General features: G+C 41.6%; 1 protein-coding gene across 1 annotated transcript in view; it reads left to right on the top strand.

Annotated features, from left to right (window-relative positions):
* The window catches only part of LOC144505465 (gamma-aminobutyric acid receptor subunit alpha-6-like), a 48,739-nt gene that overhangs the window by 9,331 nt on the left and 26,001 nt on the right, over positions 1-13,407 (top strand). The window contains exons 5-7 of the mRNA XM_078231572.1: positions 2,678-2,821; positions 11,574-11,726; positions 12,608-12,858. Of these exons, the coding sequence (XP_078087698.1) occupies positions 2,678-2,821; positions 11,574-11,726; positions 12,608-12,858 (548 nt within the window). The remainder of the gene's footprint in view (positions 1-2,677; positions 2,822-11,573; positions 11,727-12,607; positions 12,859-13,407) is intronic.

Raw genomic sequence — 13,407 nt, 5'->3', positions numbered from 1 at the left:
AAGCTCTGTGTCCTTTTTCTGAGCAACCCGCTTAAGGACCCCCGGTCTGGTTGCTTAAGACTTTGAATTGCGAGTCACAACTTACACATCCTACATCACCTAAAAAAAGACCTGGCCTAATTTAGCAGTAACCCTACTGCACATATAAATTGGATGCAGGCCTCTGCCCTGCTAAATTGGTTAAAGTTGAGTCAATTTTACCTAAACATTACAACAATGTTGAATTTTTGCCTTAGTTATTTCTCAAAAGTTTTAATCAGTTTTAATTTACCTATAGTGACAGAAATTCAGGGATAAATTGCACTCATCCTATTAGAAAGTTATTGTGACGGATCTTACCAATTTCTCCACTTAACACATGATTTAAAAGCAATTTATTCCAATATATTGTCATAGGCACATTAATATCAATATAACAAGGAGTTCCTGACAGATACTCTTGATACAATAGAAGCAAGATACTTAAGAGCTTATTCTTAACACATTGTAAAAAGTAACCAATTTAATGTGTAAATTATCTAAAGATCTCTCTGGAAAAAGCAAAGCCTTATAATTAGTGATGCATTAAGTGGCACTATTATTTTGGAAAATGCATCACAAATATTTTCTCTTTTTAGTCAACATATTGCAAAGTTGAAGTAACTACACATGGAGAGCTAATAGGCTTGGTGTCAAACAGGTATCCCGCTGCAGGTTGCTGAATTTAAGAGGATGGACAGTCAGCTGGCTTTCATACAGAATTAGCCAACATTCAGATCCAGGGATGGGAAAGGGACGTTATTCCATGGGAGGCCTCAAGCAAGCAAGAAATGACCCAGATTAGTTTTTTGCAACTGTCAGTTTTGTCAACTGAGGAGGAGCTCAGTTGGCCCCAAAAAGATTTAACCGCCCCCCCCCCCGACCCCCAAAATAATTAGAAATTGCCTAGGTTGTTTTGTAAGTGATATTGAGTGGTCTTATTATACCACTCACTATGATGTGCATATCCTATCAATTTGTACCTCGAAATTACAATATTTGGGGACCTCAATTTAGGTTCTACAATGATGCTCCTATTTGCTTTAGGTGGGCACCTGGATCACATTTTTTAATACAACTTGCTTCCAAAAATGTCATCAAGGTATGTTTACTCCAGAGCATTTAATATAGCTCATAGTTTTTGTCAGAATTACAATAAAAATAGCATCCGTCGATCTGCGAGGAGCAGTGTTACCTCCAGGCAAAATAGCAGTGGGCAGATTGGGTGGCAATGTGGTTAGTGGAGCATTCCAATTTTAAGGTTGTTACTGCCCCATTCTCAGTGAACTGAGTTAAGTTGGCCCTCACAGATTGATCTGATGCTGTTTTGATTATAATTTTAACAAAAGCTGAGATACTCTATATTATCTGTTGTCGAGTAAGCGTGCCTTGGCGATATTTTTGAAGCAGGTTAATAGAAAGACATGAAAGCTAGCATAAGTCCCACTATGAAGCCGACACTAGTCCACATTTTCACTAAGGAAAGGTAATCAATCCCAGAGGCTGGTATGCCCTACTGGAAGCTGAAAAAAGTTATTCCCTAGTCTAGCCTTGTCTTTGCTATTGAAATGGCAACATTCAGGACAGTGTTTGGGCAATCAATGCTGAAGTACCCTTGTAGGCGCAATGCATCCACCTCAGCCATTCCAATCATCCAGTCTGAGCAATTTGGAACATGTTCATGAATAGGCATAGGTGGACGATAGAGAAGAATCCAAGATAATATTACTTCACTGCAAAGTTTGTTTCTGTTGTAAAAGATAAATCCCTGAAATAACAGCAGCATTTGAAGGAATGTCATGCATCAAGTTATGTTAATGAGTGCTTCAACATGGAGACAAATAATTAGGGTCCAGAAGGGTACTAGAATTTAAAAAATAATCTACATTTGTGGAAAAAGACAAATATCTACAAATTTCTTCATCAATTTTAAATTCCATAAATGAAGAAAAGCAGAAAACAAGCAAGCGAGCCGGTTTATTTTTCAAATGAATTACCTGGCACATTTAATGAAATAAATCACAGTTAGCCCATTTTTCAGTGTTCTACAGCTACATTTCCTTTCTGTTCACCAGACTGAAAGATGGTCCATTTTAACTAAAGTACAATTAAGTTGTGGGTTTCAGAAAAATCAAGTCTACAAAAATGTTCACAGATGTCCAGTCATCAGCTACGCAGAAGGGAACTTTAAGATTTAAAGTGATTTGCAAAAGAAGCAAATGCGATGTGAGAAAAAGCTTTTTCACGCAGCAGGTGGTTTGGGTTTGGAATGCTCTGCCTGGAAGTGTGGTGGATGCAGGTTGATTTGAGGCATTCAACAAGGCATTAGGTGATTATTTGAGTAGAAATACTGTGCAGGGTTACAGGGAAAAAGCAGCAGATGCTCATTTGGAGATCCGGTGCTGAAACGATGGGCCAAATGGCCTTTTTCTGCACCGTAATAATTCTGTGAACTGTAAACTAATTCTTGAATTAGTTTAAACATTTGTAGGTATTTATTCCTCCAATATGCTTTCCCTTGTTGTTCCTGTGAATCATTATTGATGTAAATAAGCATGATGATACTGTTAGCTGGTGAAAATAGTTTAATGGGTAATTTAAAAAGAAACAGACAGCATATGATGGGAGCATCAATTGAAATGTGATATTCAATTTGCAGATGCCTACCCAAGAAGTGAAATCATTTACACATGGAAGAAGGGCCCTTTGTACTCAGTAGAAGTACCAGATGAATCTTCAAGTCTGCTTCAGTATGATCTTGTAGGCCAAACAGTATCCAGTGAAACTATGAAATCCAACACAGGTAAGTGGAATTAGTTTTGGAGTTACATGTTTTAACATTCAAGTACTGCTTGTTTATCATTTTATAAATATAATACATCAAGTTTTATTTAACTTTTTACTTAATATAAAGTTCTCAGTTATCAGTCAACTGAAGGAAGAGACAAAATGCTGGAAGTACAGGGTAATTGTACCCTGGATCAATCAATGCATTTATGGAATTGACTAGCTGAATTTGAATTTTTCCTGATTTTAAGATTGGAAAAAAAAATACTTTATAAAATGTGTTTCCATATTTGTTGTAATTAATACACAACAATGCGTAACTGGTTTGTATTGCAAGATGTACTGAAAGATTAACTTATATCATATGCGTGCAGCACAAGCAGTTTTTAAATGTTATTTTCTGGCACTACATTCCTACCTATGTAACTCTGCATAATAACAAGCACTTGCCATTTGATGAAAATTAGATTTGAATGGTAAGCTTCCAGATGGCAGGCACCTGCAACTCTCCAACCTGACTCAAACTGCATGATACAATCATGGAATCCTGCCATCTGTTTGGAATACAGTACTTGCGCTGTTTCTGAGTTAACATTCTACAGGCTCCCATTTTACAGCTATTCTGAGAACACCCATTAAGCTTAATCCACCAAAATATTCACATTGCTGCATATAAACTGTTTGGAATACAACTTGCATGACAGACATTTACTAATAGTTTTCTCACAGTTTTACACATCTTTTATATTTGACTTAGAATTTCATTATGTATGAACTTGTAAATGTAAAAATATGCAAAAGTAAAAATATCTAAAAAGTTAAATGGAATTATTTGCTGACGAATAATTACAATTTGCCTTGACTTGTGATTTACTTTGTTTAAATTAAAATGATTTTAAAATGTATTAAATCTGCATACATTTTGAAGGCTACTAAAAGCAGATGATGATTTCTAGATAGTAAAAGATTTTAGTGTGGAGAAGAAATTGATAAACTACCTGAGCTTCTCTCTCACATTATTTAATGTGTTACTGTCTTGGAACATGCTCTTGCCTATGCTTAATGCATATAGACATGTGCCTGAGGTAAGTAACACAAAGCATTGAATTGATTTTACAAAGTACAAAAGTAGGGTGAAACGGCTGTCTGTAGTATCTCAATCTAAACGTTCATTACAGGTTTAGGATAGACTCAAAGCTGTATTATAATTCATATTATGTAGATGGTATGAGTTAGGTGGCATTTTTATTTCATTTTTCCAAGTGATGTTTCACTGATATCTTGACAGACTTAATAAGCAGCAGATTCCCATAATCTATGGCCCTGATAATTGACCTCTCAGCAAGGGGAAACGGGTCTTTCCTGTTTATTCTATCCAGGCTCCTCATAATTTTGTGCATCTCAATTAGGTCATCCCTCAGCCTACTCTTTTCTAAGGAAAACAGCCATAGCCTAATTTTTCCTCATAGCTGTTATTTTCAAGCCCTGCAACATTCTTACAAATCACCCTACTCTCTCCAGAGAAATTATGTCTTTCTTGTAATGTGGTGAACAGACTGTACATAAAATTCCAGCTGTGGCCTAACCAGCATTTTAGACAATCCCAGCCTTGCATCCCTGACTTTGTATTTGAAACCTCATCCAACAAAGGAAGCATTCCAAGCGCTTTCTTTACCATCTTATCCTTTGCCACCTTCAAGGATCTGTGGACATGCAGTTCCTCTACCCCACTCAATGTTGTCCCATTTATTGAGCATTCTCTTATTTGCACGGTGGCACAGTGGTTAGCACAGCTGCCTCAGAGCACCAGGGATCCAGGTTCAATTCAATCCAGGTCACTGTCTGTGTGGAATTTGCATGCTCTCCCCATGTCTTCGTGGGCTTCCTTCGGGTGCTCCTGTTTCCTCTCGCACTCCAAAAGTGTGCGGGTTAGGTTGATTGGCCATGCAAAATTGCCCCTTAGTGTTAGTGTTAGTGATGAGCAGGGTAAATATGTAGGTTTATACGATTGGTGGGGGGGTGAAATAGGGCCTGGGTGGAATTGTTGTCATTGCAGGCTCAATAGGCTGAATGGCCTCTTTCGACATTGTAGTGATTCTATGATTCTTTGGCACTTCATTTGCCCTCCCTCACCCTTACCTCACACTTCTCTGAATTAAATTCCATTTGCCACTTTTCTACCCACTCAGCCAAGCCATTGATATTATTTTGGGGACAACAATTATACCCTTCACTATCAACTACAAGGCCAATTTTTGTCATCTTGAAATTTCCCAATCATGCCTCCCATATTTTTGTCCAAATCATTAATATGTACAACAAACAGCAAGGGTCCCAACACTGGAAACCACTTTCCATTTGCAGAAACATCCATTGACCATTACCCTTTGTTTCCTGTCACTGAGCCAATTTTGGATCCAACTCATCATCTTCCCCTTGATCCAATGGGATTTTATTTTTTTGACCAATCTGCTGGATAAGACCTTGTCAAATGCCTTACTAAAATCCATAAAGCCAACATCCACTGCACTATCCCTCATCAATCTTCCTTGTTAGTTCCTCAAAAAATTCAACTGTTAGTGAGATACGACTTTCACTTAACAAAGCCATGCTGACTATTCCTGATTAATCCATGCCTTTCTCAGTGACAGTTTATCCTGGCTCGCAGAAAAAATTCCAATAATGTTTCCACACTGAAGTCAGACTGACTAGTCTATCATGAACCTATCCCTAGAATCTTTTTAAAACAACATTCACGGACCTCCAATCCTCTGGTACCTCACATGTATCTAGTGAGGATTGAGAACTGATCTTCAGAGCATTCATCATTTACTTCCTGGCTTCCGTTAGCAGCCTGGGATACATTCCACCCAGCCCTGATGATTTATCCACCTTCAAGGATGTCAATCTCTTCATTATTTCCTCTCTCATTAAGTTTACTGTATCTAAAATTTCATACTCCTTCTCCCTAACTAGAATGATTGCATCATCCCTCTTCTTAGTGAAGATAGAGACAAGGTACTTACCGAGAACCAAGCCCACATCTTCTGGTTCAACGCATAAGTTACCATGTACATCTCTGATAGGCCTTAGTTATTCTCTTGCCTTTACCATACTGGTAAAACGTCTTTGGGCCTTCTTTGATTTTACCAGCCAATATTTTTTCATACCCTTTCTTTACTTTATTAAGTTCCTTTTTTACTTCATCCTTGTACTTTCAAGACTTCTCCAGGCTTTTTATCGTATTAAGTTTTAAATGACAATCATAAGCTTTATTTTTCTGTTTTATCTTACCCTGTATGCTTCTGGATAGTCATGATGTGGAGATGCCGGCGTTGGACTGGGGTAAACACAGTAAGAAGTCTCACAACACCAGGTTAAAGTCCAACAGGTTTATTTGGTAGCAAAAGCCACTAGCTTTCGGAACGGGCTGTTCCTTCGTCAGGTGGGTGGGAGTTCAACTCCCACCCACCTGACGAAGGAACAGCCCGTTCCGAAAGCTAGTGGCTTTTGCTACCAAATAAACCTGTTGGACTTTAATCTGGTGTTGTTAGATTTCTTACTGCTTCTGGATAACCAGGAGGCTCTAGGTTTGGCAGTGGCACCAGGTACATGTCCACACTGTGGCTCTGGAATCTCGCTTTTGAATGCCTCCCACTGATTTGACACTGGCTGCGATTCTCCTGAATTGGGACTAAGTGCCCACCCCTGCGAGAAACCTGGAGGTTTTACCACTGGCATTAACAGTGTCAACATGATAGATGCTAATTTATTCAGATCGGACAATCCACCGGCCAGCTCTGCTGTTCCGAGACCAGACCGCCACTTTTAAAGGAGGAAGGCCCCCTCCCACTAAAAAATAAATGGTGGTTCCCACACTGAGCAGAGGAGCCCAACCGACCCCTCACCAAAGAGGGGCATCGTTCCCCCCCCTTCACCCCGCACAGCATGCAGGCATGAGGGTGACCTTAACCAACCCCTCCACACTCAACATCTCTCCCCCCTCAAACTCTCACTCAGTCTCCCTTCCCCTTCAGAACACAATTCTGGCCCCCTCCCCCTTCAGACCCCCACTCTAATCACTCCCTCTTTGAAGTGATTTGCAAAAGAAGAAGTGAAACCATAGGCTGTCAATCAGTATTGGTCTCTGTCTAGATTGCAATCAGGATCAATGGGGTACTTGAGATTCAGTCAACAGTGAAGGAAAGTCAAAATAAACACAGGTTGCTGGAGGATCAAAGAAATCCATTGATCTGACAGCTGACTCTTTTACCAGGAACTGCACTTTAAACTTGTTATAGATCAAAGGCTTCAAGTGCAATGGAGAGGGTTTCAACAATTTCTGCTTGCTGGGAAGCCTCAACAACTTCAAATCAAAGCCTCCATTGGGGCTGAGGGCACAGGTGGGCAGACTGGACACCCCATCCCAGGTAGAATTGACATCTCTTCTCTGTTAGAGGCTGTGGGGGAATCTGAGAAGGAAGGAGTCTGTGTGGGGGGTTGGTGGTCTGAGGGGGAAGGGGGGCAATGTGGGGGATCTGAGGGTGGAGGGGGCCTGAGTGGGGGGTACAGTCGGATAAACCTCATGCCTGCATGGTGTTGGTGGGGTGGGGCGGGGGGGAGGAGGTGTGGATGCCTCTCATTGCTGAGGGGTTGGTGGTGCTTCCTTGACCCTCAGGGTCCAACATGTGAGGTCCTTGATTGTGAGGACCTGTACGAAAGTCCACCTGCTGCAGATCCGCTGGGAAGGCGGGTGAACAGTGAGGGCCATTTGCCACGGGTTTGTTTTGAATATGCATCAGGTGGGAACCCAATCAGGGCCATTAGTACAGCCTGGGAGGGTTGCAGTGGGTTTGGCGCCCAGCGCGAAACCTGCTTTTCCGCCGACTCCCGACTCTCTGGGCTATCATAATTTGCAATTGGAGCTAGTGGGCCTGGAGAATTCCTCCCACTGTTTTCCCTTCTCAAAGCTGTATCCAGAGCACTTTCGCCAGTTTTCCTCTCAGCTTTGCAAAAGTTGCCTTCCCCTAATTTAGAACTTTTATTCCAGTTCTATCTTTCTCCTTTTCCATAATGATATTATGGTCCCTATCTCCAAAATGGCCCCCCACCGCTACTTTATTCACTTGCCCCCGGTTTGTCATGCCGGTCGATGGCAGGGTGAATAGGTAAGATCACACGAGAGGCAAAAATTGGGTTCGCGAGGGTGTCATTTATACCTAGTCCAAACTTCCGGCAAGATCAGCCTCACGCCCAGGAAGGGCACGAGGCTGATTTAATTATTAAAATTCTAATTTCCATAGAATTAGTAAGCCCGGGGCACAATCGTCTGGGCTCACTTGCCTTAACGGCTTTGCTGGTGAAGGTCCTCACCAGCGAGGATTATGTATGGCCCCCATCAATGGGCCTTGAAGGGTGGATCAGTAAATTTGCTGATGACACCAAGATTGGTGGAGTAGTGGATGAGGTGGAGGGCTGTTGTAGGCTGCAAAGAGACATAGATAGGATGCAAAGCTGGGCTGAAAAATGGCAAATGGAGTTTAACCCTGATAAATGTGAGGTGATTCATTTTGGTAGGACAAATTTAAATGTGGATTACAGGGTCAAAGGTAGGGTTCTGAAGACTGTGGAGGAACAGAGAGATCTTGGGGTCCATATCCACAGATCTCTAAAGGTTGCCACTCAAGTGGATAGAGCTGTGAAGAAGGCCTGTAGTGTGTTAGCTTTTATTAACAGGGGGTTGGAGTTTAAGAGCCGTGGGGTTATGCTGCAACTGTACAGGACCTTGGTGAGACCACATTTGGAATATTGTGTGCAGTTCTGGTCACCTCACTATAGGAAGGATGTGGAAGCGCTGGAAGGAGTGCAGAGGAGATTCACCAGGATGCTGCCTGGTTTGGAGGGTAGGTCATATGAGGAAAGGTTGAGGGAGCTAGGGCTGTTCTCTCTGGAGCGGAGGAGGCTGAGGGGAGACTTAATAGAGGTGTATAAAATGATGAAGGGGATAGATAGAGTGAACGTTCAAAGACTATTTCCTCGGGTGGATGGAGCTATTACAAGGGGGCATAACTATAGGGTTCGTGGTGGGAGATACAGGACGGATATCAGAGGTAGGTTCTTTACGCAGAGAGTGGTTGGGGTGTGGAATGGACTGCCTGCAGTGATAGTGGAGTCAGGCACTTTAGGAACATTTAAGCGGTTATTGGATAGGCACATGGAGCACACCAGGATGATAGGGAGTGGGATAGCTTGATCTTGGTTTCAGATAAAGCTCGGCACAACATCGTGGGCCGAAGGGCCTGTTCTGTGCTGTACTGTTCTATGTTCTATGTTCTTGATGCAGTGGCCTTGCTGGTAGGACCAGACACTGTTGAGGCCCCCTGGGAGGTCAGGGGCAGGGGGCAGTGCAAGCATGGCACTACCAGCCTGTCAGTGCCAGAGATAGAGGCCTAAGGTGGCAGGACTTAAGTGAGCTGGGCGGGAGCGGGAGCTGTGCCCTCTGCATTTGGGGATTGGCTGGGGAGAGGGGTGGGGGAAGCTGCATGCTCTGCAACAGGATATTGGCTGGGATGGCGATTGATGGGCCAGGGAGGAAGGTTGATGGACTGGGCATGGGGGGGAACAATATCCAGAGGGGGTAGGCGGGGGGGGGGGGGGGGGGGGGGGGGGGGGGGTGATCGGCCAGGGAGCCCGCAGTCAGAGAGGTGGGGGGGCTGATGAAATCCGGAGGGGAGGTGACATACAGATCTCTCTGTTCTGTGATATGAGCAGCCAGCTTTCCAGTGAGCTTAGGCCCTGCATCCTCCCCCTACCTGCAGGAATCAAAATTGTGCATCTTTTTTGCACTAAGCGCCATAAAATTTCATTTGTGGCCTCGCCAAAAAAACTCTCCCATTTTCACGCTCATTTGGCACTTAGAATTTTTTTGGTAAGATCGCTGCCGCCGCGCCCCCCCACCCCCCCCCACCCCAGCTTAATTTCCAAAGAATAAATCTAGAATTGCACCCCCTCTCATTTGGCTTGTTCCATGCTTGCTGAAAATATTTGTGAAATGCAGTTGAAAATGTTGTGCCCTATATGCCCTTCACACTGTTCGTATCATAATTGATATTAGGATAGTTAAAGTCTCCAACTAATGCTGCCCTATTGTTTTTGCACTCAGATATTTGCTACATATTTGCTCTTCTAACACCCTTCCACAAGTTGAGTTCTATAGTACACTCCTAGCAGTGTGGCTGTCCCTTTTTTTTATTTGAGTTCAATCCATTTGGCCTCATTTCATGCTTTAATTAGTATATCATCCCTTCTCACAGCTGTAATTAATTCTTTAACCAATAATGCTACACCCCACCTTTTTTTTATCCCCCTAGCTATTCTGCCTGAAAATTCTACATCCAGGAATGTTGAGCTGCAATGTTTGCCTCTATAAGCCAACTATCCATTATGGCAATAATATCTTGCTGCCATGTGTCTATCTATGTCCTCAGCTCATTGGCTCTATTTGTTATACACCTTGCACCTTTTAAGATGGCTAAATTCCTGTGCTATACATATTTTAACCTATGCTTGTTACATCTTTCAGAGTCACTCACTAATTTTCCATCTCTTGTTCACTGCTCTGAATTTTCCCTCGGGTTTCCACCTCCTGCCAATCTAGTTTACACTGCAAATATATTCATCCCAGTCCTATTCAGGTGTAGGCTGCCTGGCTTATGCAAACCCCACCTTCCCCAGAGCCGGTCCCTGTGACTCAGAAATCCGATGTCCTCCTTCTTCCACCAGCTTTCCAGCCACACGTTCAATCACTCAATTCTCCTGTTTCTTTGCTCACTTTACTGCTTTAGAGGTCCTGCTTTTCAATCTCCTTCCTAGCTCCCTGAAATCTGCTTTCAGGACCTCACCCAATTTCTCACCTAGGTAATCATATCAACCTGGACCACAAACTCTATCTGATCACACTCCCCCAGAAGAATGTCCTGCAATTTCATGCATTTTATTTCTTTAACACCTCTATAATTCAATACAACAACAACTCAACTCGGTAGAGATATGACAGGTACAGACAGGTACAGGTACAGACAGGTATAGGTTGCCACCACCCTAGGATAGTTATCGTTAATGGTAATTCTAAAAACACTGCTACAAATTCTGGCACTGGCAGCGGCACTGTGGTTATCATTCCAGGGTCAATCCCATCCTTTAATCCCGGGTTCAATTCCAGCCTTGAGTGACTGTCTATGTGAAGTTTCCACATTCTCTCTGTGCCTGCATGAGTTTCCTCCGGGTGCTCCAGTTTCCTCCCACAGTCCAAAGATATGCAAGTTAGGTGGATTGGCAGGGCAATTATTGTCTCAGGATGTGTAGGTTAGGGGGAATTAGCAGGGTAAATAGGTGGGGTTATGGAGATAGGACGGGGATAGGGCCTGGGTAAGGTGCTCTGACAGAGAGTTGGTGCAGACTTGACAGGCCAAATGGCCTCCTGCACTGTAGGGATTCTAAATTAATGACATGTATATTCTAGCAACAGAATTCAGCCTGTAAGTATGTAATAGACTATATGCAATTTTCCTCTAAGGACGAGATGTAATAGTAATTTAGATCATCACCATTTGCAAATTATTGTTATATTTTCTATTTTTCATGCTGTATTGTATATTTTCATGCTGCATCCTTTATGCATTATTCAGTTCACAGCATGTCAACCAGATGAAGAGAACAAAAGTGTGTAATGTAATGTCACAGAAATGTTCACATTTGTCTTTGAACAGGTGAATACATAGTGATGACAGTATATTTTCACTTAAAAAGGAAGATGGGATACTTTATGATTCAGACTTACATTCCTTGCATTATGACAGTAATTCTCTCTCAAGTATCTTTCTGGATTAATAAGGAGTCTGTTCCAGCTAGAACTGTATTCGGTATGCCTTCATTTACAACACCTTCTTACTGTATTCATTGTACACTGTACAGTCTTTGTTTATTTACCATCGCCATTTATCCATACAAATAGTCTATTTTTATTTACAAAAAAAACTAGGCTATTATCTCACTCAGACTTACATCCCATGCATCATGACTGTAGTTTTGTCTCAGGTTGTGTTCTGGATAAACAAAGAATCTGTTTCTGCCCGTACTGTGGCGGGTATGAAATCCTTTACTGTTCATTTGTACATCATTTTGTGTGTGGTGACTTAGCTGAAGCATTGACCCTGTTCCCTCATGTTGTATTGTGATATTGCCATTTTTGTGTTCATGTATTATGTGTAGTTTAAAGAAAACAAACTTAAAGAATACATGTTGATGTTTTACTTTTTTTCTGATTCAATATGTGCTTCCTATGTACTATTTGCCTCCTTTGAACTTTTCTAAAAATGTTAATAGATGGGAAGAGGTGATAAACCAAATTAGGAATTCTGGGAGTTTGGTTTGAAACCAGTCCAGAATGGTACCCTAACACTCCCCCTTTGCAGACACTGACAGTCCTGAATGCATTAAGTCTGGACAGTCATACTCTTAATTTCTAGTGAACAAGGGCCCATGCCACAAGATGGAGAATAATTTGACAATCCAATAAAATGTTTTAAGTCTGTGACCTTTTATCAGCACATTTGGTGAACATTAAGAAATAGTTTGCTCCAATGTTTTCTTGATAATGCTTACAGTGCCTGACTATGTCATATATTGTAGAAGTAAATCAAGTAAAACATAGTATTGGCCATCTAATCTGTTCCTTTGTTATCAATGCCAAATACCAACAATGCAAAGTAAATTAACTATTTTTCTTTTTAAATTGCTGAAGGTATCACTACAGTTTTAACCATGACTACACTAAGTATCAGCGCACGCCACTCACTACCAAAAGTGTCCTATGCTACTGCTATGGATTGGTTCATAGCTGTATGTTTCGCTTTTGTCTTTTCTGCACTCATCGAATTTGCAGCTGTAAACTACTTCACAAATCTTCAGGCTCAAAAAGCCCGAAGGAAAGCAGCACGAACAGCAGCATTGTCAGCAGCGACGGGAGTGCCTGAATCAGAAGAGATTGTCTTGGTAAGTGAGTTCTCATCTGTTGATATGAAAAGGGAAAGGCCCGATAACAGATCATTTGTAAATTGCCCACTTAATCTTCATCTTATCCGCCATAATAAAAATGTCATTGATTTTGTTTCCAGAAGATATCTTTATATCGTACAACTTTATACTTAATATCATTTCAAGCGCAATATAAAATTAGTCATAGCATAAATTTTACTCCACTGTGTTCATAAACAAAATTAAAACCAAGTCACATTTAGCTGCAATAGAACCTCTGAGCTATCAACTGTAGATTGTTTCTTTGTGCACTTATAGTAGTTGCATCACGGCAATTATCTCTGCAATGTGACCATCACTCATGAATGACAGAATGTTGATCGCTAGCCAGCTTCAGCACTGATAGCTGTCATTTCACAATGAAAACAGATCTAAAGTAAATAAAATTAGCCGATGATAAAGCTTTTCACACCACCTATAGAGATTTAGAACTTTTGTTTTTAGTATAACACAGCTGCAGTGATTGCATTTTACACTCTGAAATAACTCTGGCATGAGAGAGATCAA

The sequence above is a fragment of the Mustelus asterias genome, chromosome 16 (genome assembly GCF_964213995.1).
Source record: "Mustelus asterias chromosome 16, sMusAst1.hap1.1, whole genome shotgun sequence".
In the NCBI taxonomy this organism is placed as follows: domain Eukaryota; kingdom Metazoa; phylum Chordata; class Chondrichthyes; order Carcharhiniformes; family Triakidae; genus Mustelus; species Mustelus asterias.
This window is presented reverse-complemented; position numbering and strand designations above follow the sequence as displayed.